Below are 25,774 nucleotides of genomic sequence, written 5' to 3'. Positions count from 1 at the left end.
CTACGCTCATCCAAACGTTTGTGCGCGATCGACGACTTTCCCGCACACGAACCGTTGCAAAAGACGTGTTGGCTCTATTACAAGAGCATCAAATTTTGACACTCGATGCGTCCAACCCCCGAGCTGTCCTGTCTGCATGTCGAAACGTTCGGCGGTTACTCGTTCGCCTTCGCTACAAACGCGGAAAAATAAAAGGTTAACTAACCTTTGCCCTGGCCGCACGAAAAGCCATTTTGCGCGACACGTATGTGTCCGAAATGATGGCTCGAGTAACTGCCGCGAATCAACCGGTTTTTTATCTGGACGAATCGTCCACCACCACTACGCTCGACATCGAGACGGTTTGAACGATCCGAATGACGAACAAGACTTGCAAGTAAAAGCAAAACACCAACGCCAAAGATATTACTTTATTGCGGCAATATTAGAAGGTGGACCCCAGCAATCTAAACTACTTGCACTAGACATCTTCCAAAGTGGGGAGATCCGACGAAAGGAGCCGAAAGACTACCATGCAATGTTCAACCACGAGTATTTTGTGGATTGGTTTGGTACCTTGCTGAACGAGCTCGATGCTTTGGGCCAATCTAACGTCGCAATCGTGATGGACAACGCCAAGTATCATAAGTGCTTACCGCATGGCACCCCCCGATACGGTTGGTCCAAAGACCGTCTTCAGAACGCGTGCAGAACCTACGGGATCTCATTCAACTGCAACGATCCGAAGTGCACGTTGTGGACGTACCTGAGCAAACACATTGATGACAACGTCCTGTCGTCGTCGCGATGGCAAGTGCTCGAGGGCACACCGTTGTGTACACTCCGCCGTATCACTCGGACCTACAACCAATTGAGTTAGTATGGGCAATCGTCAAGGGTGATGTCGGACGTCAGTACTGCGAGGGAACGAGCTTTCGAGACGTTCTTGATCGTTTGAACAAGTTTGTACCCTATAAAGTTTCAGGTCAAGGAAAAATTGATAATGGATGCACGTTGTGAACTTTTTCCAACAGTTTATAGTTTTTGTTGAAATCCCCTCGATGCCGCCCACCACTGTCAATACTTTATGTCCAATTATATCGATTGAGCTCGCAAAAAAAATGTGTGGAATTCCGGTTCCGGAAAATTTGGGAACTAACCGGACATGTCGTTTGCAATCGCGGTCAAATTTGAAATGGGCACCAAGAACCTCAGTGATTCTGATCGGAATGTCATTCTCCAGAAACGGCTTGCACTTGTCAGTGCTGAATCCTAGCTCCCAGATGCGCTCTTGATGTCGATACATCGAAATTGGGTGTTACTCGCAGCGCAGTTCGTCTCAACTGGAAGTAAGCAGCAGTCAATCTCAATGACAAACTACGTCCATGTGCAGAAGTCTCGTCACGTATAAAAGCTCGTTGTTGTAGAAAACTAACGTACCATTCTGAAGCTGAACGACTGCGAAAGTCATCAAAGTCACGTTCCGTTCGGTTGCTGCTGCCCTTGGGATTGCACATTCTAAATTGCACGAACGTTTTAAGCAAGGATTCTTTGCCAAGTACTCGAGCTACGTCCGACCTGGTCATACGGACGCTAACAAGGTGGTGCGCATGAAGCGGGATCCCAACATTGTGCACGCTCGTGATGACGACACCCATGTCATCTCAAACATGATGGGTATTGCCCGCATTACTTGACGAAAAGTGGTTTTTTCGCCACCACGGTAAAAAAAGTCCAATTACTTTGCTCCTGGAGAAGAGCCGACCCACGCACATGCAAGTCCAAGAAGTTCATTGCCAAAGTGGCGTTCATTTCTGCTATCGCCCGGACGCGTTTGGTCTACGCGAAGTAAGAGTGGTTTGATGACAAGATAGGCACGTGGCACTTCACCGAGAAACTGCTAACAGCTCTAAGCAGCCGTAATCGCCCAGCCTGAACCCTTGTCTCTGCCCCGGTCAGCGTAACCCGTGACGTGTACAAGGCTATGCTGATCGATAACGTGATCCCAGCAATTTAGTCCAAGTGGTCGGCAGTCGAGTCCAAGCGCCAGCAGAACAACGTCGGACCTCAATATCATCAATGAATGTATGGCAGATGGATGGAACATGGAGTTGAAGTATCAGCCTCCAAACTCGCCGAACACGGACATTCTCGGCTTTGGATTTTCTTCGTGCCATCCAAGCACTACAGTCAGCTTGATAAAAACTCGACGAAGTTGTACTCCACTTAATATGAAAATTTGTAGGCAAAGCGTTGTAATGACTTTAGAAATATTTTTACAGTTGAAGGTGTGGAAGCACTCCTGATACTTCTATATCAGTTTTGCTTCGCCCAATAAGCACAAAATATATTAAAAATAACGGCTTGTCCAGTCCAACCCAGGTACTACCATGTGTTGTGTCACCATGACTTTTGTTGGTCTCGAAGGACTCCTCCAGCACAAGTCAGACATGCTTGACCGTCCATGGCCACGGCGACACTGTCACAGGGCATAACAACGTCGCCATGGCCGTGGGCGGTCGGGCACTGTTGGGTCGTGCCGCCACACGTGCTATCACAAGGACGACCGACCTGCGTGACCAAGTCTTAAAATTTTCAAAACTTTGTTTAAGAAAATCAGCCAAGCCAAGTCGCCATGACCTTGGACGGTCGGGCACTGCGGAATCGTACCGCCCCACGTTGCTATCACAAGGACGGCCGACCTGCCATGACTGTGGGCGGTCAGGATCGCTGCCAGGCTTTGTTAGAGTTGTCGCCATGGCCTACTGTTGCCTCAGCAATATTGAGCAAGACAAATCGTTCAAATTACATGAATCCACATGTGCTTACACAAACTGAGCTCATATCTCGTTACGTTTGAATGACAAGGCATTCTTGAACGGCTTTTTGATCGGTTCTTCGTTTAGGGCCCATCTGGATGTCATCTGCATGTCATGCAATACCACAGTAAGTCCCCTAGAACATGCAAATTTCACAAGGTTCGGCAAAGAAACTTGAATCTTGCGAAACGGCTGTCTGGGTGCCCGCAAATTTGATTCCCAAAACGGCAGTTTTGAAGGAAAAACGCAATTCCGAAAATACAGCGTAGACTGTGTTTTGAAACTTGTGTTGCACCCCATGAAGCAGGCGTTGTGTTTGAGTTTCTTGCGGCTGCGTACTTTCCGCCGTCGACGCCAACTCATGGTGATGTACATCGTGTACCACTACAATGCCTACATACTCAAGAACCCCAAGCGCGAGTCGAACTTGAGATCTTTCGAATGACAATCGTCTGCTTTCAACGACTTGTCCGCCGAATAGAGGACGTTGGTGGACTACAAAGTACTGCCCGCATCACGACGACAGAGCAAGTGGCAATGTTTTTGTACTTTGCCGGCAATCATGTGTCCAGTCGAGCTCTGCAGGAGCGTTTTCAGCACTAGGGCGAGTCTATCTCACGACACTTTCGAGCTGTGTTGGCTGCACTTCGAAGAATGTGTCCAATCTACATTCGGTTGCCTCGGCAAGACGCACCGGTGCCGGACCAAATACGTCTAAGCCCAACGTTCTCGCCGTTCTTTGATCAGTGCCGTATGGCAATCGATGGAATACACATGCCAGAGTTCGTTCGAGAAGACATGATCTGAAGATTTCAAAGTCGCAAAGGTGTGACCATGAACATCTTGGCAGCATGCGACTTCGACAAGAAATTCACTTATGTCCTCGCGGGATGGGACGGCACTGCTGGCGACGGCAAGCTCTACGAGTACGCAATGAGTCATGGATTGACTATATCCGACAATCAGTTCGACATTTTGGACGCGGGATTGCTCTGACGACCTAGGCGTTGACCCCGTATCGTGGTACTCGATACCATTTGAATGAATTCGGTCGTGGGCGTCAAAGACCAAAAACTAAGGAGGAACTGTTCAATTTGCGCCACGCATCCCTTCAAAATGTCATCGAAAGTATTTTTGGTGTGCTGAAGAAGAGATTTCCGGTTCTTGGCACCCCTGTCCAGTACGACTTTCCCTTCCAAGCTGACCTCTTGATGGCTCTTTGTGTGGTGCACAACTTTCTCCGAATTGAAGGCAACCGCGATGATTTCGAGAACCAGTATGCGCAAGACTTGGGGCAAAGTGACGATAGGGTGACAGCAGCAGACAATAACGCGCCAAAAAACAATGAAGCGAAAGTTTGGTGAGACTCCATTGCTTCGGACATGTGGGAGCAGTACACGGAAACGTTGCGAGAACGACGGACTCGTCATCAGTAGTTTGAATTAGATTAGTTCATATGTCACCTTTCTCATCTGCTTTTGGAGCCACACATCGCGAGCTTCACCTCTCATTCGCAAAAAATGAACGCTTTTGTCGGGTTTTCCATCACTTCAAACGCTGTTGACATGTCGTACGACGTCATTGAATCCTCGAATTCTTCTTGCAATACTTGAATCGCGAGCTCCAAGCTAGATACCTTGACTTTCTCCTTGGAACAGACACAATGTCGCGAGGAGCTCCAATTCCTTTTCACAGGCTTTATTGAATGCACCAATTTGTGACAGCATTGAAGACACCATGGTTGGTCGTGTGCGCTTGGAAATACCTGCATCACTTGGAGCACCTGAGACCGCTTATTGCGATGGCTCCCATCAAGTGAGACCGAGTTTGCGTCACATCTGCTATCGTCGTCTTCGCTTTCGTCCTGGTGGAACACATGGTCCATATTGTTCATGGCATTGTCCGAGGCCTTCGAAGTAATTGCAAACTCACCGGTTGCGAGTGTCCCATCAAACAACTGCTGACACAGGGCGTACTGTGGAAATTGTTTTGTCTCCCACACTGCCCATCGCTTGGTTTCCCTTGGAGGAACTGTTGCCACGACCCAGTTGTGCAGTTGAATCGACACGTTGATAGTTCAAAGCCGACGCCAGAGATCTTGAGCATCGCCGAGACTTGGCTGTATTGCTTCTTCATCTCGGAGCTTCAAGTCTTCAATTGTGACTTTGTAGACGGTTAAGAATGACATTCCCTCCAAACGGACTCTTATCAATTCCCACGCCGCGATGGTAAGATCGATCATTTTCATTCGCTCTTCCTCAGCTGAAATCACTGGCGTTTCACGCTACCATAGGGCACGCATCTTTTCCTTCGGAGGGACAAACAATCGTCGTGTTTGCTGGAAAGGCTTTCAGAAACGAGTACAACACGTAGTCTACGGCCCGTCGTACTGGGACGTACGTACAAAGGCTGATATTTTTTCCACCAGCAGCATCGTCGGGCCGACAAGCTCAAACTTAAGGGCTCTCTTAGGTCCATCTACGCCGTTTCTTGAATGGCGTAGACGTGACGTGTAGGATATGTTGACAACTCGTCGGTATCAATTAGAGCACCAACCACCCCACGCACAATAAAGTGGTTCGTTCTTTTTATCCTAGACAATTTATTATGTCAGTTGACAATTGATAATCTGGTGACTCTTTTCATGAATTCTCGCAAGTCACGATTCCTTATTATCTTGTCAAGCATGGACTGCATTCCTATTTTCCCTGAGTTTCCAATATACGTATATGCTGCGCAAGTCCACAGTGGCCAGCTCGAGATACTGCGATTATGCAATACGTTCTGTCAACTATTTGTGAACGATGGAAGTCTTCCTTCTTGTGTTGTGTTCTTACATTCCCGGATATCCTCCAACCTTATCCGGATATCTCGTTGGATTGCCAGTGTGGCGGCTAAGGGCAGCTCGAGCAATGATTTACAACTTCTACATCTTCAATCGGTCGGGAGCATGCCTCATGTACGAGGAATGGAACCGGTCGAGCGACGCCATTACATTGAATGACGCAGAAGAAGAAAAGCGACTCATGTTTGGGCTTATTTTCTCGCTCAAAGAGTTCCTCCGCAAGATGTCGCCTCCATCGTCGACCCCGCAAACGCATTCGCTCAAGACGTTCAAAACAGACGTGTACACGTGCCACCACTTGGAAACGCCGTCTGGACTTCGCTTCATTCTCTCCACGGATTGCGCGAGTGGTGATTTGCAGGACGCTCTGCAGCACATGTACGGCAACTTGTACGTCGAGTTGGTGACAAAGAACCCCGCCCACGACGCACGGAGCGGGAATCCTATCAAGTGCAAACTCTTTCGCGCAAGCATCAAAGCGTACATCGAGTCCCTTCCGTGCTTTAAGTAATCACTCAATGTGTTTGAATCATGCGATTCCTCGCCTCTGTGGTCCGTCCACACACGAGCCTATATTTAGCCCCATACCGCGTCATACACCAAGTGTAGTTTGGCCAACCGACAGCGATGGCCCCGGCAACGCCGTCGCGCCGAGCTTTCCACAACGACACGCGCAACTTTGGCGGGCGCGTCGCTGTCTACGATGAGCTGATCAACCACCAAATGAAGTTGCTCAGCATTAACCCCCAGGGCCACTGTGGGTTTGGCTTAGCTTCAGGTACGTCCGATCGTCAAAGCAACGCAATTGTGGCTATATATGGCCGACAATACTGCTGTAGCCAAGACGTCCAAGCCCGGCATCGTGTCGCTGCGTGAGTATTTCTCTCGAAGTGTCAAGTCAAAATAACGATGGCGCTGTAGGACGGCGGCGCCCGCCAACTCCCATCGCTGCCACTGATTTGTACGTATGACCTTATCGTGCTTAAGTTGAGAGGGCGCTGCTACAGGTCGGCGAGGCTGAGCCGAAATCGTAAGAGTGCCGTGAACACGACCCTGGTGGACCACCAAAACGAAATCAAAGTCATGATGCACAAGATCCTTCATTACTCGGTGCGTCCAGTTCGCGAGGAGTACGCGCAGAGTCCTCAGCAACTCGCAGAAGCGACAGAGCATCGACAACGTTCAGAAGAATCGATTGCCGCCGACCCCTGCCAAACACAACCTGTTCAACGGTCCGCTCAAGGATGGGTTTGGCATCCCGGTGCGTGCATCTTCGCCTCAAATTCAACCGACCGCCGCCTCAATAGCGACAAATTGATGGACCGATCCACGACGAAGCCAAGCGCCGCTTGCATGCCATTCATGCGTACGACTAGATTATCTCTCTCAACTGTGGAGCCACGCGTTTGACGGCAACGCTCTGCTGATAGGTATCGCGACGAAGACATTCACAACGATAAAGTCGGGATTCGATCTGTTCGGTCGATTCGGTCTGCGCCGTCGAAAAGCCCCCGCACTCAAATCATGCCCACCAACCACATCAACGTGGTAGGGTGGTCCACGTTGTTGTTGCTATGGTTTCAACCATAGCTTACCCCCCCCTTCGTTGCGTCGGTAGCTGCTCTTGACTCTGCAGCTCTACTTGACGGAGCACCGCATATCTGTGCTCGAATTATTCGGCCAGGCCGACCGCGCGGGTGATGGATCCGTATGTGTGTCCAAGCTGCGCTCGATCTTGTTTCACATGGACCTCGGGTGGACACAGCACGACGTACGTCATCGCACTGCCGTCGTCGATAGAGATCCTGAGTTTGGATGGCGCCTGCTACGCAGATTACACTGCTCGTGCGAGCTATGGACCCAGAGGAAACTGGCGTCATTCTGCCCATCACAGTCGAGACGCTTCTCCGGAAGTTGCAGCAACCTCACTTGGGATGTCCCTCGATCGCCCCCCAGCCAAGCGTTCTCCTTCGGTATGCGTTGTGTCATCTAAGTGCGCTAGACGATTGCTGGGCCAGATTCACATTGTACCTGCACCCTTTAGCCCTTCAACGTCGCTCTATGGAAGGCGTGTCCAGGACCTGAAAAAAGCATTCGCGTCCCCGCGTGTAAAGCCATGGAGTTCACCGAACCAAACCTCGAGCGACGAGGCGTCCGCGACTTGAACGTTGATGGCAACGTCGTGTGCGCATCTGGCTTGGTCGAATATACAGACCACGCCATTCGACACCGCCAATATTCTTATTTAACGCAGCTTCCGCGCCATCTCCGAGCGAGTTCTTGAGTGCATCCATCGCTGTTGAGTCATCATGACGAAAGCGTTGACCTCATGTGGCATGCAAGTGTCGATTACGTCGGTGTTTGGCTAGCTTGAAGAAACTTGGTCAGGTCGTTCACAATTGTGGCCGCATCAGGGCGCACGGTTGCTTCTTTGTGCCAGCACTTTGAGATGAGTTCCTTCAACGGCTACGGCGCCACGGAATTGTTAAGAAGTGATCGAGAAATAGGGCGTGGCATCTTCTTCGTACAACGTTGGAGGAGCGACGTACCGTTGGGATGTTGGGCGAGATGGTAGGTCGCTTGTTCTCCTGGATGACTGCCATGGCGACCAGGGCCGCAGGCGTGTCGGCAAACGGCACGGACGCTTCGCATATTTCCCACATGACAACGCCAAAGCTGTAAATGTCCGCACTCACAGAGTACGACTGGCTCACGATGACCTCCCTACAACATCACGCCACGTAAGCTCGGCAAGTGGGCGACATCATTGCTAGCATACGGAGCCATCCACTGGTACGTGCCGCAGCATCGAGTCATGAACTCGTCCTGGGCTAGCTTAGCAATGCCAAAATCTAGATGGTCACGCGTGACGAACGACATCCCATAGCGACAGCGAACGGTGATATACGCACCTGCAAGTTTGACGCGGCCTTCGTCTGTGATGAGCAGGTTTCTAAAACTCTCTCAGACCAGAAGACTCGCCATTCAGCGCAGTCTTACAGAGACTTGAGGTCGCGGTGCACGATATTGAACGAGTGTAGGAACTGGAGCCCCCGCGCCACGTCCATCTACAACGCGACTACTACTGAGACGCCAGCGACCGCACAATGTGCTTACAATCATCTGTAGGCGCTTTTGCCACGTGTTTGGGAACGGCGGTATTTTCTTGGACGGGTCCTGGGAGCCATTGATTTGCTCGCTACCGACGACATCCATCACAACGTGCCGTGCGAGTTATGCCGTGACGTACAAAAGTGAAAACGGAAGGTACTCGAACACAATGCTTTTGGGGGTTGAGCATACGGCCAAAAGCAGCACAATGCACGGATGGCAGCCCAAGTGCGCCATCATTTGGACTTCATGCCTGAACTCTTTGTTCACAGTATCAGCATTTTGGGACGTGAACCTGGTCATCGTGACATTAGTCCATGTCCTTTACGTTTACCCGCGGCGTACTTTTTAATGGCGACTTCTGTGCCTCGCCAGATTGCTTTGTACACTTTGCAGCTACACATCGACGCAAGTCTATGAGTAACTCGTTGCATACCACGACCGCAGACCTCGATCCGACTCCGATGCACTTTTCCAGCTTGACATCCTACCAAACAACGACATGGTCACGGGCATCGCTATCCATCAAAGTTGATCGAACCTCGATCTTGATTTCTCGAAGAATCGAGTCTTCCGCCTTGGGTTCTACACATGCAAGCAAATCACCATGAGCAACGTGGCGCATGCATGGGTTCTAATGCCGATATAATCGTTACGGGCAGGGAGAAGCGGTGACGGTGGCAGAGATTCGGCCTTCTTTGAGTGCTCGCCGGGCTTGATGTCGGCTTGAAGAATCAATGTGTCGGGGTAGTGAGAGAGCGCTGCGCGAAGTTCCTGTGTTGCGCCTTGTTCAGTATTAGTTAATACAAAGCACGCCATACCTCGTCCGACGACAGGCCGCACTTGTCGCCGTCACTGCATTCAGAACACGAGTTTGTGAGCGGTAAGCCCGCAGTCATCCACGCACCTGTCCAAATATGCCAAGGTTACGATAGTTGCCGGGGGAAACTGAAAAAGACGAACGATCGCGTCCTGCAGTTGCTGGAACGTCATCGTTTTCTCGAAGACAAACCGCCGCGCTTCATCCTTGAATTTGCATTTGATGCAGCACTCGTTGCTTTGATATCGCATTTCGAGCCCACGGGGGGACTGGACGTTCCCCTGGGGACTGGTGTTGCCAAGAGTAGTCGTTTGAATCGCCAGATGGCCGCTGTCCCCGCTACGGTCGTTGCTTCTTTGCATGGCTCGAGGTGGTGATGGCTGGATTCCCAAATCGATCCCTAGCAAATCCACTACGGGTGCGCCATTGGAATGCCCATGGGCACTTGGAGTTAGCTGGTGGTGCATGCCCAACAGATCGTGGGTTGGGTGCGGCGACCCTCGCTTTGCGCTGCCTGACACATCCCCGCCATTGCTTTGATTCAACGCTGTTACGTTCGTCACGGAGGTGTGTGGCCCAGAATCAAACGGATTTGTGGGTGTTGGTGTCGCTGTGGCCAACTTTGCCGTCCCTCCTTGAAATGGCGACGGCTTTGCCGGCTCGTCGTGCAACATGAGCAAGTCCGTCGCATGTTCGTTGCTGCCACACGATGCCTCTGTAAGCGGATATCAGCCTCTCTCTCGACGTGTGTGGCACTACTGGCAAATATGGCAGTCGTACTGGAATGGTCAAGGACTCGCTGCGATGTTCGTGACCCAATGTGACTCGAATCCAGAGGAAACACCTTCTGCTCAGAGAGAAAGCTGGTCGTGGAAATGTTTTCGGGGGCGCCGAGGGCCGTGCACAAGTCCTCTGCAAAATGCAAAAGTGAATACGTTGACGGCCACCCTTGTTGGATCCAGGGCATCACAAAGGTAGGGCCTTGCTTGAGTTGTGGTGGAATGTACTACCACGACGTGACATGAGAATTGCCTTGAACGAAATAACGGAGAACGTACTTCGCCGCCAGTGACGCACGAAATGTCTGGAGCTGCATGGGGATACTTCTTGGGGATGCGCATCACCAGTGTGAATTTGCCCCGGTCGCGCTCCAGGGATATCGACGCGAGCGACATGGATGCAATGGATGTCATGGATGAGAGTGGCCACCCCTGCAAGGAACAGTCAGATTCCGACGATGGCACAGGAACGGGACGACGTACGTCGACAAAGTCTTTGTTGTATATTTGAAGTTGAAGGCACAGAGCGAACTCAGTCTCTGGCATAGGTTTGGTGAAGTCGACCCTGGACAGATGCCACGTCCACGTGAATGAGTCCCAGTTCAGAAGGTAAGGGCGGCATGCGCTCATACTTGTTGATGCGCGGGACAAGCTTTTGCTGCTTGCGATTCTGCGCAACGTGCAGAAAATCGTTGATTTCTTGTTGCAGAACCTGTGTCGCAACGGCAGCCACTTGCGTCAGAGGCAGAGACCGAACACGCGAGTACCTTACCATGGGCTGGTCATCCAAGCCGCTGGTCTTGCCCACGATCGACGACGTTGACTTCCACATGCCCGAGCGAGCAAGATCGGGCCTCTGGTAACGACCGCCGCAACAACTTACTCCCCCTTCACTCACGCTCGGCCGTTTCAACATGGACGATTATCCGGAAATATGTCCGGATACTAGCGCCGCTTGAAGGGACACTTCGTCATGGGACCCAAGAAGCCAGCCCCGGCGCCGGCCAAGCCAGGCAAGGATATCCAAGACGATGGACCGCAGGTGATTGTGTCGGAGGACCGTGAGGTGTGTGTACTGCATGGACATGACATATTCTCTTGATGACGGGCTGCCATGCGGGTTGGTAGCGTCTCGCAATTCATCCACCTCCAGAGAACGTGCCGCCACTGTCCATCCCATCTGCAATGCCAAAAGTGAGCTTTCCAGAATGGAACGATAATCTTGGTAGTCTGTCGGTTCCTATATCATGTTGACCAAGTGCGTTATCTCGTTTAGAGCATGAGAACTGGTTCACTCCAGCGGCTCCTTTCGAAGATCCGACGGGATTGCCCACGCTACCTCCTCATATCGACGTACCGTCAACTTTACCGACACCACAAACATAACACTTACTCGTCTAGTCGACAACGATAACGTGGAAGCGGCCCCAACAGTATCTGCCACCGCTGCCTGAACCTGCGAAGCCCGCGGCGTCCGTTGCGGCAGTCAAGACCCCCGGTGGCGGCACAAAAAAGGGCAACTTGGCCCCTGGCAAGAAGAACGAGCCCGTCGATGTCAAGGCAGAAGAGCCTAAAGTTCCCCGTTGTTGCTACGTATGTTCCTCGGCAATGACACTAAATAGACCAGCGCTTGAAGTGTGGCCGGACAGGTGCTCTACGATGCTTCGCTGGACCCGATGGTTGAGAAGTTCGAAGGATCGCATCCTGGGTTTGCCCCACCATTGCATGCGGAGCGCTTCGAGTGGGCCAACGACTTTCAACGTGTGTGGAGTGCGGAGCAAGCCCACGACATCAAGCGGTAATATGAACCACGACATCGACGACACCTAACGCGTTGGTCGCGTTTTTCAGATGGGAAGCAGAAGAAGCCCGCATTCAAAGCGAAAAGGAAAAGAAGGAGCTGGCATTGATGACGTACGAGGAGAGCTGTTTGGTCAAGCTTCAAAAGGCAATCGCCGCCCACAAACAAGCAACAGAAGCCGAATTAAACGACGAAGACTTGCTCGACGACGGTGACGATGGTGACGAGACCTTTGACTTTCCGACGACCGGCGAACCAGCCCCCATGCTCTTTACCGATATTTTTGGTACTAAACTCTGTGTACAGCCAGCCCTAACGCGAACTCGTCCAGGCTCGGCCCCCGTGATAGAAATCGAACCGAATCCGGTGGTCAAACCCACGATCCCGGAAGGAGATTACGTGGATGCGCCACTGGCGTCAGGATGTCGAGTCGTGAGTCGGCTGGTCGATCGACTGGTGGCCAACCAGCCGTTCTTTTGGGAGGCGATTTATCCCCAAACAGTGACAGCGACGAACCGACGGATTCCGACCGTCAACCCGGGGGGAAAGTACCTCGTCAAGTTGTTTGTGATGGGCAAGTGGCGGAAAATCGAAGTCGACGACCGCATGCCGCTGGACGAACATGGCAAAGTCGTGATCCTGAGCAGTTCCGTGGCGAGTGAGATCTGGCCGACGCTCCTGGCCAAAGCCATCTACAAGGTTTTTGCATGGACCAGCACACTGCCCTCCATGAATCAGCCCGCGACCGTGCCGCAGTCAGTCGGATTCATCCTCAATACCCTGACCGGGTGGAAATCGCGATCGTACGTGGGGTTGACGGACCCCAAAGCGGCCGACGAAATCGCCAAAGTACGACATGCTGTTTCCGTTGCAACCTCGCGGACTCACTGGCAGCGTGGTAGGTCACGCCATGCTTGGACGCGAGAGTGCCGCCGAATTTAGAAGTCCAACCGACCGTGACCACAAGTGTACGACCGCTCGTGCCTTTGCCCCTCCGAACCCTCACGTTTTTGCCTTGAGGGTAGAACGTCCTCTTGGTGTGTTCGCTTGCAAGTATCAAGACGCGCGTGTTCAACTCGTCGTGCGGCGAAGCCTTCGTGATGTCGAGCATTCGCCCGTCCCAGCCAGGGCAGTTGTTCTCGATGAACATTTTTACGCTGCATCCGCACATGGCCCCCCACGAAACCCTCCACTTCACGTCGGATTCGATCGAGTACCACAAACTCACAACGGTCGTGCTGCACACATTGCCAATGTACACGCACCAGTTGGTCGAAGAGTGGTGCGTCGACCCCAAACGCCTGTTGAAATGGCAACGACTGACCTCATCCTCCAGGAGCATCGATGACGACCCTACTGACAACCGCTCCATCCATCGGCCGTATCCACACGCGTTGCCCAAGTGCCTCACGGTCCATGTTCCCGAAACCGTGACGTCCACAACCTTGTACGTGACACTGACGTGCGCGCCGATCGACGTCGATGCAGCTTCGCCCACGACGCCATTGCCACCCAGCGGGGACAGAGGCATGATGTTTGTTGAGAAGAAGCAGCTGAGCTGGCCGACGCCATCGCTTTCGACAATCAATCAAAACGCGGGGGTGCTCAAAGCAAACGTGACGTGGCCATTCGACGTCGTCGGCCCGGGTGTTCACGTCTACCGGTTGTACCCGCACGACCTCGCGAACGGGTACAGCTTGGAAGTCGAGAGCGACGTGCCCATCCACGTGCATCCCATCGACTCGTGCTTGAAGGAAGTTTGCAAAATGAACGTCGAGCTCTTAGATGGATCGTACAACGCCATGGCGCATGGCACGTGGCACGTTGTCCATCGATTCAACATGACGCTGACGGCACCTGATGCGCGCCCGGAACAGAATCGGCTTTACCTTGGCTTTCACATGTTCGACGCGAACGCGACGCCGTACTTTCACGTGCATCTCGTCAACAACACGTCGAGCGAGTCGACGCGACTTAGTCTGCTGGGAGGTTACTTTGATTTGACCAGCGTCCACCCGTCCGAGAGCTACACCGTTGTGCTCGAGTGCCTGCCATGCCCGAACGTGGTCATTCCACCAAACACGTTTCACATCACGGTCGCAAGTGACTGGGTGATTCACACACCGTTGACGCAGATTCCCGTCGTGCCATCGATCTTTGCTGGGTCGTACACCCCCAACAAGTCCCTAACGTTGTTTCGTGACCAGTATGTGCCTGAGGTCGGTGAAGACGAAGGCAAGGCGTCGTCCAAATCGAGCGGCGTCTCGGCGGCGCCGCAGCTGTCGATGGCTGCCATCCACACTTGTTTCAAACTGTCGACATCGTTTCAAAATGCCGCGATCAAACTCGAAGTCGTCGATGCTGCGACTGGAAGCGTCCTTTTCAAGTCCACGGGCTACAACTGCACGCAGATCATGCAGCTGCCCATGTGCTCGGACCATGGCAGCGGCCCGTCGGGCTACATTGTGCAAGGCACGTTCGACGAGACGAAATGGGTGGTCCCGGACTCATTGCGTTCTGTCCATCCGTACAACGGACTGATTTCGAAACCTCGCGACGCGACGCCCGACATGTACACACCGGGCACGAGCTTTCCTCCCACCCCCGCCGTCAGCACCTCAACGCGCGAAGAAGGACATCCCTCAGACACCACGTGGCGACTCGAAGTGTTTGGCATGGTACCCGCCAAACTCACACCCGATTGCACGGCGCTAAACAAGTACGCCGCCATCAAACACAGCTGGGAAGTAGCGGAGCGTGGGCGAGAAGTGCGCGGCGTTGTGAGCCGACTGCTGTTTGTGGGAAAGCGCCAGGAAGCGATCGATCGCATGGTAGCGGCAGAGTACACTCCCGAGCAGCAAAAGGAGATGCTCGCTCGATACGACTTTCTCTTTGGGGACGGCTGTGCTCCGATCACGGAAGTTGGTGGGTCAGAGCCCGAAGTCTTGCTCGGGTCCGACTTTTTTGCAGCCGAGACGCAAAAGTTGGCCCAAGATTTAGAAGACATCAAAGCGCACATGGAGCAGGCGGCCAAGGACCGCGCCGCGGAAGCGGCCGCGCGAAAGCTCGAGATGGAGCACATAAAAGCAGAAATGGCCGAGTTGCGCCAGGCGATGGTGCTGGAACGCGAAAAGCTGTGGACCAAGCGCGAAGAGATTCGCAAACAGCAAACCAACCCGACTCCGCCGTCCTTATTTCCATAATACATGCGATTGTCCACACCACAACCATCGTCGTCTACGCCAGCATCACGTTCATCTTTTGGAGCAACTCGAGCGAGTCGCCGTTGAGATCGCTGTTGCATTCGAGCAAGAGAGCTGGGACAACGGAATGCATTTATGAGCCGCAGCCTTCCGACAATGGAACGATTGAGCCACAATTGTTGTACCTTTGAGCTTCTTCGTACTCTTTTGCACAAAGGTAGGGTCCGACGGCGGCAAGCCCCACGATACTTTTTCCCACGCGGCTTCCGCCAACGCCGCGCGAACGTCGGCGTCGCGTTCAGGATCGTCCTTCACGCGATGGTCTGAGCTCACCTAATCCAACAAACTCCAGCCGCAAACACTTTATGGATAGCACGTGGAAGTACTTGACGCAGCGCAAAGATTTCCCCGTCCAAACTCTCGAGGGACGGCATCGCCATGTGCACAATGTCCATATACTTGTCCATTTTGCAAACTACACACGCAATGGTGACGAATGGACTTGCTCTGGAATTACCGGGGTTCGACCGGGGGGCGTTAGGAGCATGCAAAAAGAGGCGCCGTAGCCGAGGCAACTGTCGAGTCCCTTTAGCAAAACGAAACACGGTGGAATGTGACGTGGTCGTACCTGCTTTTGAAGCGTGGAAAAGTCGACCCGAGACAGTTCGTTGCCCTGCGGCCATCTTCACCATCATCTCCCTTGGACGATGGGTGTCTGCTGGGTACGTACCTCCAAGTGCAGCTCTTCCAACTGGGGCTGCGGGGCCATGCCGTCTAATTCACGTTGTGCGTTTTTCCCGCGATGAACTCGTTGTCGACATACCTAACGTGGTCACGGTGTTGAATGAACAATCAAGCGACTTGAGCGTCGACAATGTTGGAATCCCTCGCAGCGACAGCAGCTACGAATTCCTGTTTGAAAGTGTTGCGTCCTCTGGGGCCGTACGTGGTTCTTTGACAGGTTGAGCTCCACGACGCTCGTGCATCCCTCGAGCAGCGCGACCGTCGCGATATCGCATCCCGACAAGTTGAGTCGTTGGATGCATGCAATGTCAAAGTGTTTGCTGCGGCGCTTGAGCAAGTCCTCCGTGATCTCCATCCCGTGCTGTGCCCACGGTGGACGGTTTCACGTCGTTTCATGACGTAACTGCAACCTCCCGCGCGCGCCTCGCCTGCACAATGAAACTCGATTTATGTTACTCAATCGCATGGCGGTCAACGCGCCTCTTGCCGGCGCCTAAGCACACGTGGTGTCTTTGCAGCCGACAAGTACGTCGATGTTGCCGTAGATGGTCCGGATGTAAATGTCTCCCACGTAATGACAGCTCGTGTCGCAGTTGATCAAACCCTGCGCCTCGTGCGGGTCCGCCGTCTAGATGTAGTCCACCGCCGTGTCAACATGGACGTTCGAGTGGTTCAAGGTTGATGGCTTACAGGGAGAGCCTTGACCGAATCGTAGCTCGAGTTGCTGTACCGCACCGTCACGAGGCCATACTCGGAGCGGACGTAATAGAGCCCGACAAATGTCGCACTCTATGATCGCACAATAGCGGAGGGTTGGCAGCACGTGGCGCCCATTGTACGTACCGCCAAGTGCACGACGACATTGCCCGAGTTCGTCTCGACATGTATGTACCCCTTGGCGTTGGTGTTGAGGAGGCGGACGTCGCCGCCAATGCTGGTCACGTCAATGCGCCCCGTGAAAGCGCCATCGCCCTGTACACGAGAGCGCCCGTCAACGTGCAACGACATCGATCGTCGGGACGATTCTTACGTTCGAGCTGAGGCCGTCGGTCGTAATGGCGCCGGACGTGGTTTCCATCGATATCCAGTCGGCGCTTAAGTCCGACACAACAATGCCCCCCGAGCCACTGGACAAGGCCACGTTGCTTCGGCCATGCGACACGGACCTGTCATCGTATTGAGCCATCGCTGCCCCCCATGCCTCACACAACGCGACACGTACGTCATCACGTTTTGCACGGCAATGCCCGCCACGTCCGTGTACATTGTCAGCGGGCTGTCCACCAACGACGCATTCGCAAGCGACACACTCCCCAACGACGACGTGAGCACGGTCGGCGTTTTATCGCCCATGACTTGAGTGGCGTTCACAAACACCGTCGACATGTTGAGTTCGCCGGACGCGGACGTGACCGAGAGCCCGCCTGACCCAATGTACATGCCATAGCCATTGACGTTGGCCAGATCCGTCGTGATGTTGACACCCTGGACGAGGGTCGAAGTTCCGTTCTACTCGTGCGATCGGTCGCTTGCACCAAGCTGCAGCACGGCGTCACCTGAATGAGATTGATATCGATGGCCGACGTTTTCGAACTCAGCGACACGAACGGCACGACCCCACGCTCCGTCACCCGCGGCAGCTCGACCTTGACGTTGGCCACCTAATGCAACGAAACGTCACTCGAGCAACGGATGCGGCGCTTCGTACCTGACACGACGTGTCAAACCACATAAAGGTGGGCGAGTTGGTCGGCGCGGCGGCCACCGTGCACACGCTCTGTGCGTCGATCGTACTCGAGAACGCAGCGACGGCCAGAAATTTGTCCTGCATCCGCGGTGTGGGGAACGGGGGACGGGAATTGAATCGTACCGAGACAGCGTTCTGCTGAAACGTGACGTTGCCTTGCAACGTGTCGCCGCGGACAAGTTGCAAGCGCCCGGCGGCAAACGTGTTCTGGAGGTGGTACGACTCGCATGACACCGCGGCGGGCGTCGATCCATTGCCCAGGCCAAACGAGTGCCATTCTACTGCCTTGCTGATACTTGCGCACTGTGTGGTAAACACAACGCTCAGGGTCATGACGACCGTGATCGCGAGGAGCAACAGCGTTGCGAACCCGCACACGACGCGCATGCAAATTCGTTGAATGCGCTTGGACGATTTGAACATGAGCGTCCACTACAACGCGAGCGTCGGCATCGTCGTTGTAGCACACGCAAGCACGGACCTCGCGGCGAGCAACAAATTCTGGATGGAGTTCCGGGTCCAGCGCGCATCGCTTGTCCTGGGCGGCACGGCGCTTGACGACGTTCATGATTTCTCGCACGGATTGTGCCGATAAGCTTTGGAGGAGCATGAAGAGGCCAGAAATGATGCCGACGTAAGCCATGCCGTGCAGGTTGCGCTACGACATCGGACGGCGTCACCAACATGACCGGAGGTCCGCCTCGTGTACCTCGACGAACAGAACGAATTGACTCTTGTCGTAACGCGCTTGAAGCGTCGGCGGCAGCATCACGCGAATCGTGCCCCAGTTGTTGATGACCGACTTTTGAACGTTCGTCGTGACAGCCAAGCACGCGATGGACGCCCCCAGAAGAAGCACGGCTGTCAGGAACGCCAGCCAGCTGAACGTGTTGAGGAGTCGGCGATACTCAAACCCAGACCCGATGAACGCGAGGAGCGAAAGCACGAGCACCAGAAGACCGCAAATGTAGATGAAAATTCCTGCACGGTGATCGAATCATCGATCAACCACTACATTCACCACGCTTGAAACACCCACCCGTGTAGGGAGCCGAAGCAAGCGTTTGCGACGAAATGATGTACTGGCCACCCGCGATAAACAACAACGAGAGCGGCACCATGAACGCGCTGAAGGCCTGCACAACGGCCACGTCAGTTGTCCAAGAATAGGTGCAAGGCAAACCGCGCCTACCTGGAGAAATGCCACAGACGCGCGCTGGCAGAAGTGTCGCCGTCAGAGACAACTCGAATGACCACGTTAGATGCTGTCGACGCACCTTTTCACCCAGCACGTAAAACTGCAGACGCACTTGGTACGATGCAAAGAGGCCCAGGACGAGCTGCACTGTGCCGCCCACTTGGAGGTACACTTGCTCGACAACAGCTTGCTACAAGATCGGTGAGCCTAGACGATGGACCGACGTCGCCACGTACGGATTTCAGCTCGCTTGGCAGGACGACACTCTTGGCGTACTGCAAGTCGGTCGCGCTCGTCAATTCGGCACTCGCATACGGCAAGTACAAGACGCACAGACCCCCCGTGCAGATGAGGCCGTAGGCACTGGCGACCGTGAACATCATGCTCCACACAAGACTCGGTGTCGACTTCAACGCACTCTAGACAGAAGAAGCACCGTTGTGTGACACGGCGGGCCGCCCTCGTCAAACGTACCATCGCACTGGCGAGGAGCAACGACAGCGCTAGTGCACCCGCCGCCGCATACAGCACTTGGAACGTCATGGCTTTGTTGGCAAAGACAAAGAACATGGGTGCCGCGCCAAGGCAAAGCACGAAGTTGACAAGGCAGAAGCGACGGATGAGCGGCGTCGTCTCGATAGCTTGCGGCAGCGTTGTCTGCCGCAGGACCGTGCGTGGCTGCATGGCACTCATAGAGACGAATGGCAGATGATGCACCGTTGGACACTGCGAATCTATGCCTCGACGGGCTGTTACCTTTGGTGGTTTCACCTGGCAATTGCATGGTCCAATTCCACGCAATGTTCTTCAGTAACGCACGATCTCCAAGGAGCGCCACTCACGTGTCCGAGAGACGGCGACGGCAGGGCCGCCAGCCTGTTTGGCCCCTTGTGTGACTTGCCACGTGTCGTGAGCATGGACAAGTGGAAGGGAGCTCGAGATGTCCGACCTCGTGATGGCAAGTGTCCAAGAACATTGGTCGAGACGAAGGCAGTAGTGTACATTTCATTGCGAGGATGCATGGAACGATGCAAAGGGTACAACCGAGCTCACCGCACAACAGAAAGGGGGGAGGCTTGGAGCTCAAATCACACTTGCCACACGTGACTGCAACACAACTTGAAGCTTGTGTCCGCGGGATCGTGAGCTCGGAAGAGAGAACAAAATCCAGCATCATGCTGGGTACAATGCATTCTAGGTGCTACAGTATTCGCGGACATGAACGGTATGCCAAGCCTGCAGCTGGCACGCAGAGGGGGTGGGCGATGGCAAGGACTACTGCAATCGGGGAAGGCTATGGCGCTGTTTCGTTCGTGCAGTTGAAGGCGTCCCCTTGGCGTTTCAATCAACGGACACAAAGCATTTGCAGTTTCAGCGAGTTGACAATGGCGACACTCGACACAAAGAATGTGGCCTCGATGGACACCATGGCGACGCCGCCAACCGATACGGACGAATTTGACGCCAACGTGATGCGCCTCGTGATCGCCTACGGCTGTGGTGTGGCGTTCTTTCTCACTAGCCTTGTGTGCTGCTATCACTGGACCCGGTACGTCCACACGACGCAAACGGTGTGCCACGTCCCCGAGGTCACCATGATCAAGACCAACGCCAAACTTCTCCGCGGGCTCTGCGTCGCCATGCTGTCGGCTCAGATAACCCTCATCGCCCACTCGATGTCGCTTCCCGATTCCGGCAAGGCCGCGTCGTTCTTCGACTCGATCCAACGTCCGCTTGGGGCCATGCTCGGCATCGCGTTTGGGTTTTCGACAAACTTCCACTCGAGTTTTCGCGTGTTCGTCGCGACGTTCCTCGCCGCCCTGGTCGTGGTCGATTCCATCTCTGAGGTTCAGTACGTGTCCATTCGCATGTGCGCCACGAAAGGGGCGCTGTGCTCGTCGTCCAGGACACTCACTGTCGACCGCCTCGCGCTCTTGATTGTACGAGACCTCGTCAGCATAACATTGCAAGTTTGGGCACTGCTTGTCGCGGCCTTCCTCTGCGTATCGATTGGGACGTGCCACTCTCGGTACACCCCGCGCCAGCTCTCCATCAGCAACCCGTACTCGAACATCCGCGATCTCCTCACGAAATTTCATCCCCAACTGAAACACAGCGTTTGATTTGACGGGTGCACATGGCTCCACGTACAATCTCTCGATGCCGTGGGCATCGTCAAAGCAGCTCTGTCGTCGACAACCAAGAGTCTGGCCCATGAGCCATGCCACCGCCTCTCCCTCGTGGCGACGGAATGAATCAGCATAACAAGACTTTGCGTCGCTTCGATCATGCGTCGTGTAGCGTAAGAAGTTATGGGGGAGATGCCCTGCAATCCCGTCGACATGCTTGGATGACGTTGATCTTGACCGACACTTGAAAGATTCGTGTCGCCGTTTCACGTCGATCGCGTCCGGTTTGCATAAATTCCATGGCCGAACCGACACCGTCGCCAGTGACTCCGAAGGAGTACTACACGCGCCCGCTGCTCCTCTTCGGCTCGACATGGTACCCACGATATGCACACATTCGGGGGATGACCACGACGTGGCGCGGTGCAGGATGAAATCGATAACGACGATGCAAGTTCTCGTGGTTGGGTTGCGCGGAGTTGGAGTCGACATCGGTTTGTGCTCGTCTGACATGCTTGGGCTGTTCGTTTTCTCAAGGGGTCACGTGAATAGTGCGCACGCTCTTGGGCCATGGCCTCAAGTCCGTCACGATCCACGACGATGACTGCGTCTGCGACGACGACGTTGCATCGCATGTGCGTACAGCCGGGTTAACCGATTGCGATTCATGCTGCTTGCTTTCGGTAGCCTGTATATGCTCGAATGGATGTGGGCAGGAAGAAATCGTCCGCCGTCAAGGACAAGCTCAGCGGCATCGCTCCATCGACAGTCCTTCTCACGCTCTCGGGGACGCTCACGTCGGAACTGCTCCTGCATTACCATGTTCGTTCGAAAATGGTGTTAGCCATCTCTGTCTCACTACTACGATGCGTGGGCTAGGCGGTGGTGTTTTCGAGCGGGCCGATGTCGCGCGAAGAAATCGTGGGGCTGAGTGAATTTTGCCACGCACAGACTCCCCCGATTGCCGTCGTGGTGGCGGAGAGCCGAGGGTTGCTCGGGTCGGTCTTTGTCGATTTCGGGCCCCATCACATGGTGTGGCCCACGTGAATGTTGCAGCCGATAGAGTCTCACGTGGTGCAGGCCATGGAGGACGAAAGTGCCGCGTTTACAGTGGTTCAGATGGACGTTGGCGCGGGCAACGTGGTCGTGCAAGAGCAATGCGTTCACTTGGTGGGCTTTCCTCGGCTCATCGCTTTTCATGATGTTTGTGTACAGATGCTGCAGCCAGGGGACTTGGTCGAGTTTGCCTTTGCCCGCCAGTCTGGAACGGACGGCGTGACCAGCGACTTGACGTGGCTCGATCGGCGGCAGTTTTCGATTGCTCAAGTCGCGCCGCCATCGACAGTGCACGTCAACTTTGGCGTGTCGCCGCTGTTTGTGTTTGATTTGACCCAGCACTCGCGGCTCCGGGTCAAGAGAGTTCGTGGCTCGCGGGCCATTCACCACGTTCGTCCTGACGAGTCGGCTTCGACCAACGTCTTTCCTAGACATCGTTTCGGGAAAATATCATCGCACCGCGCCTCGTCCATGGCCCCAACCGCTCTTCCTCGAATGGTACAAACGAAAGAACAAAGCCATGCCCAACTCAACTATCGAGCAGAAGAGAGACCCGCTCAACTACACGCCATCATGCAAGGCTTGTACGCTTACCGTCAGCTCCACGGGTTCTTTCCCCAGTCCAACAACGTCCACCACGCGCTGGAAATTCTGAGCTTGACAAGGGACTTTATTGCCAAAGTGAGATGACCTTGTCTGCTGTGTGTCGTCTGTCCACTCATCGCTGCTAGACGACTGCTGCCGCCCAGTTTGGACCAACCGTAGTGCCGTCCAAGCCCGTGCCGGACGTGCTCGTGCACGACGTAGCTCGTGTTGCATCAACTGAATTCGCCCCGCTCAGTGCCTTGGTGGCAGGCCTGGCATGTCGTGAGCTCGTCAAGTTCTGCGGTAAACAAAACCACCAAGAGATCGTTCCTGCCTACGGGGGGGGGCTCGGTAGGGTTTGGCTGTCCTGTGTCGCAGCTGTTGTACCTCGACTTGGTCGGCATTCTTCCGAAAGACTTCAAGAAGGAGCGGGTGTTTCATGACCCAGCAGGACTATCGTCCGACAGCAATGCCATGGCATTATTTGGGCGCGCGGCCGTGGACCGCCTGCGAGATGCTCGCGTGGTTGTGGTGGGATGTGGTTCCGTGGGCTGTCAAGTTGTCGAGGTAGGCGCGTTCTTCCTTCCTGTGTAGACTTCACCGAGGGCTCACCGCCGCAGAACTTAACTCGAATCGGCGTGAAAAATGGCGTCATGGTCGACGGTGGTCGGGTCAAGGTCCGAAACGGATTCGAATGCCTTAACAACGATTGATGCTTGTGACAGCGGCAAGATTTGGCCACGCAATGTGGATATCGGGACGCCGACGTGGGGTCGAACAAAGCCCACGCTCTCCAAGTGCACCATCCGTCGTGGACTGCGATCCCTCTACATTACCAGCAATCTCAAGTGCGGCGCTTTCCTCTGTGAATCAGCTTGGTCAGAGTTGGGGTCACGTTGGGGTCGCGAACGTAGAGCGTGCATTTCAACGAGGCGTTTTGGCAGCCGACCGACGTTGTAGTGACGACTGTCGATGCAAATCACGTACGTCGACGCCCCAATTCGAACGCGCGGTGGGTTGACGTGCCTCCTCCGCATCAGACGACATTGCTCCTGGACGACGAGTGCTTCCTTTACAGCAAGCCATTCGTTTTGGGCCAGTCGCACGGGTTGAAAGCATTCACACAGTCGTTTGCTCCGCACGTGACGGAGCGGTGGGCCGAGTCAAAGCTCAAGACAGACCCCGCGTCAACGTCGCTGTTCCTGTTGGACCGCCTCGCCATATTCCGGGCGTCGATTTCCCCATCGCACAAATCGCTCCCCCATCATGTAGACCACGCCACAGACCCAACTGCGTTTGAAATCGACCACATCGTGCAATGGGCGCGCGCTGTGTTCGACAACACATTTCATCAAAGTCTTGTGTGCCTTCGAGCAGTCTGGACAGACAAAGTCGGAGCATCTCGGGCCAAGAGGCGCGACCCCGCGTTTATCCAACTGGCACACGACGCATATGATCGGTACCAAGCGCTGACATCGATCTCGGCTTGTGTGGCGGCCGCGCAGTTTTTCTTAAAAGTATTACGAGGAGCACGAGTCCGAGGCGCGTTTGACTTGACATCTAGGCGGTCTTGGCCCCCCATGGCATCGCATTGAGCACTGCCACTCATGGCGACCTCGTCGCTGTCGCTGCTGTGCTATTCGGCCGCACCGTGTCGACATTGCAACGTAACCTATCGTCCTTGACCGCATCTGACGAGGGCGGCCGCATTAGATGTGACCATAGCGACTTGTCGTGACGTTATCACTGCAGCCGTAGCTCCGTCTGCGCAGCCTGCGCTGTCACAAGAAGCGTTTCAGGCGATGACAGCCATTCAAATGCAATCCGTTGTGGATCGCATACGCCCCACGCCTTGCAACGTTGTGCGTTGGACCATGTATGAGTGTGTTTGTGAGACCTGCCCACGGTAGATGGACGATGCCAACATGCACGTGCACTTTGTCCAGCTCTTGGCCAACACCGTCGCCGCCGTGCACGGCATCGCCCCGGCCTCATTCTTTTGTTGTAAGGCGATGTGTGGGTGCCGAGCAGATTCGCTAGCCACGGCTACAATTGTCGGCGCCCTCGCTGCAATCGAAGCCACGAAAATCTTGTTTCGGAAACCTACTGCATTGCGGTCGTGCGAGTACGTCGGGTCCAGCGGGTCGCTGCACTTCCACACCCCTCGGCCACCAGCGGTCATGGCATCGACGTCCATGGATCGTTCACGGGGCATGCCACTTCGCATCTGCCCCGAAAACATGACGCTGTGGTCCGTTCGTTGCTGTCCGTTGGGCAGATGAACGTCAGCTGCATTTTCGTAGGCACAAGGTCGTGATCCAGTGCACCGACATCCCAAGGCTTATCACTGTAGAAGACATTCTGCGCCACTTGAAGGTGTCTTCCAAATCCCAATTCCTTGGACCAAGCTCATGAAAAAATGAATGGTTCGCAGGCGCTGTACGAAGTTCACGTCGAACGGCTCACGTGCCACAACATGGATATCTATGCGGCAAACGACCCCACGTCGCTGAAATCAAAGTACGTGAAAGGCTTCGGCGCACAGTGGAGTGTTCTCATTTGTGTTTGCTTCATTCTGCAGCGTGTTTGAGACGTGCGCGGCGGTAAGCCATGCTGTTCCGATGAGAAAGCCACGCACGTTGCTGGTCACAGCGCTTTGCAAAGATCACGACAGTGACGTGATCTTGCCACCGATACTTCTCCTCGCCCCGCCAGAGATCAACATCTCCCCCAGTCCGGGCGCCGACTGCTGACGTAGCACGGTGCCAGGTAATGGACTGCAATCGTGTAAGAAGCAGCTTGTTTTAAACGGATAAAGTTGTGCTACCTACGCCCGCGCCGACGTGGACTTAGCAATGCGGTAGAGCGTGTCGAGCATTTCCTCCACGTCTCGGTCGTCTTCGTACAATGCAATTGCATGGCTCACGCGACTGTCGTCGACAAGGATGAGGTCCTTCA

The 25,774-nt window shown here is 54.3% G+C and overlaps 8 protein-coding genes across 8 annotated transcripts; 5 read left to right on the top strand and 3 right to left on the bottom strand.

Moving 5' to 3' along the window:
- The first annotated feature begins 5,671 nt into the window (after window positions 1-5,671).
- On the top strand, window positions 5,672-6,180 carry H310_05967 (hypothetical protein). The gene has a single exon (XM_008870841.1). The coding sequence runs from the start codon at window positions 5,711-5,713 to the stop codon at window positions 6,152-6,154; it is 444 nt and encodes a 147-aa protein (XP_008869063.1). The 5' UTR covers window positions 5,672-5,710; the 3' UTR covers window positions 6,155-6,180.
- Window positions 6,181-6,270: 90 nt separating this feature from the next.
- H310_05966 (hypothetical protein) lies at window positions 6,271-7,808 on the top strand (the record flags this gene model as incomplete). Its single annotated transcript, XM_008870840.1, has 10 exons — window positions 6,271-6,421; window positions 6,483-6,515; window positions 6,565-6,604; window positions 6,651-6,753; window positions 6,803-6,904; window positions 6,951-7,009; window positions 7,074-7,191; window positions 7,262-7,414; window positions 7,477-7,616; window positions 7,646-7,808. 10 exons carry the CDS (start codon window positions 6,271-6,273, stop codon window positions 7,806-7,808), a joined length of 1,062 nt encoding a protein of 353 aa, XP_008869062.1.
- A 43-nt stretch (window positions 7,809-7,851) lies between these two features.
- Window positions 7,852-11,256, bottom strand: H310_05965 (TKL protein kinase). The gene is made up of 18 exons (XM_008870839.1): window positions 11,126-11,256; window positions 10,986-11,065; window positions 10,837-10,918; window positions 10,633-10,785; window positions 10,355-10,580; window positions 9,662-10,289; window positions 9,576-9,609; window positions 9,411-9,528; window positions 9,296-9,339; window positions 9,204-9,241; window positions 9,100-9,150; window positions 8,894-9,049; window positions 8,761-8,842; window positions 8,644-8,711; window positions 8,556-8,596; window positions 8,423-8,495; window positions 8,193-8,367; window positions 7,852-8,109 (listed from the first exon to the last, which is right to left on the bottom strand). Exons 1-18 carry the CDS (start codon window positions 11,183-11,185, stop codon window positions 7,993-7,995), a joined length of 2,226 nt encoding a protein of 741 aa, XP_008869061.1. The 5' UTR covers window positions 11,186-11,256; the 3' UTR covers window positions 7,852-7,992.
- Window positions 11,257-11,326: 70 nt separating this feature from the next.
- On the top strand, window positions 11,327-15,357 carry H310_05964 (hypothetical protein; the record flags this gene model as incomplete). The annotated part of the gene is made up of 10 exons (XM_008870838.1): window positions 11,327-11,419; window positions 11,482-11,578; window positions 11,630-11,706; window positions 11,755-11,946; window positions 12,003-12,151; window positions 12,205-12,440; window positions 12,486-13,003; window positions 13,057-13,122; window positions 13,180-13,436; window positions 13,491-15,357. 10 exons carry the CDS (start codon window positions 11,327-11,329, stop codon window positions 15,355-15,357), a joined length of 3,552 nt encoding a protein of 1,183 aa, XP_008869060.1.
- A 34-nt stretch (window positions 15,358-15,391) lies between these two features.
- Window positions 15,392-16,456, bottom strand: H310_05963 (hypothetical protein; the record flags this gene model as incomplete). Its single annotated transcript, XM_008870837.1, has 8 exons — window positions 15,392-15,471; window positions 15,543-15,690; window positions 15,744-15,832; window positions 15,875-15,932; window positions 15,986-16,030; window positions 16,088-16,131; window positions 16,181-16,259; window positions 16,304-16,456. 8 exons carry the CDS (start codon window positions 16,454-16,456, stop codon window positions 15,392-15,394), a joined length of 696 nt encoding a protein of 231 aa, XP_008869059.1.
- Window positions 16,457-16,526: 70 nt separating this feature from the next.
- H310_05962 (hypothetical protein) lies at window positions 16,527-19,796 on the bottom strand. The gene is made up of 15 exons (XM_008870836.1): window positions 19,521-19,796; window positions 19,283-19,465; window positions 19,126-19,236; window positions 19,041-19,064; window positions 18,888-18,984; window positions 18,558-18,829; window positions 18,330-18,506; window positions 17,972-18,280; window positions 17,810-17,926; window positions 17,658-17,762; window positions 17,324-17,610; window positions 17,132-17,267; window positions 16,945-17,073; window positions 16,792-16,890; window positions 16,527-16,729 (listed from the first exon to the last, which is right to left on the bottom strand). Exons 1-15 carry the CDS (start codon window positions 19,737-19,739, stop codon window positions 16,595-16,597), a joined length of 2,400 nt encoding a protein of 799 aa, XP_008869058.1. The 5' UTR covers window positions 19,740-19,796; the 3' UTR covers window positions 16,527-16,594.
- Window positions 19,797-20,414: 618 nt separating this feature from the next.
- H310_05961 (hypothetical protein) lies at window positions 20,415-21,327 on the top strand. Its single transcript, XM_008870835.1, has one exon. It carries the CDS (start codon window positions 20,432-20,434, stop codon window positions 21,167-21,169), a length of 738 nt encoding a protein of 245 aa, XP_008869057.1. The 5' UTR covers window positions 20,415-20,431; the 3' UTR covers window positions 21,170-21,327.
- Window positions 21,328-21,474: 147 nt separating this feature from the next.
- Window positions 21,475-25,569, top strand: H310_05960 (hypothetical protein; the record flags this gene model as incomplete). The annotated part of the gene is made up of 21 exons (XM_008870834.1): window positions 21,475-21,551; window positions 21,605-21,669; window positions 21,728-21,810; window positions 21,863-21,997; window positions 22,055-22,207; window positions 22,256-22,345; window positions 22,391-22,621; window positions 22,663-22,729; window positions 22,776-22,912; window positions 22,963-23,119; window positions 23,172-23,383; window positions 23,437-23,493; window positions 23,542-23,664; window positions 23,731-23,799; window positions 23,857-24,333; window positions 24,381-24,483; window positions 24,542-24,678; window positions 24,727-25,067; window positions 25,120-25,192; window positions 25,251-25,336; window positions 25,398-25,569. 21 exons carry the CDS (start codon window positions 21,475-21,477, stop codon window positions 25,567-25,569), a joined length of 3,045 nt encoding a protein of 1,014 aa, XP_008869056.1.
- Between the last annotated feature and the right edge of the window lie 205 nt (window positions 25,570-25,774).

This window comes from Aphanomyces invadans (assembly GCF_000520115.1).
Source record: "Aphanomyces invadans strain NJM9701 unplaced genomic scaffold supercont1.10, whole genome shotgun sequence".
Taxonomy (NCBI): domain Eukaryota; phylum Oomycota; class Saprolegniomycetes; order Saprolegniales; family Verrucalvaceae; genus Aphanomyces; species Aphanomyces invadans.
Note: the sequence above shows the minus strand (reverse complement) of the source record. Positions and strands in the feature narration are given on the sequence as shown.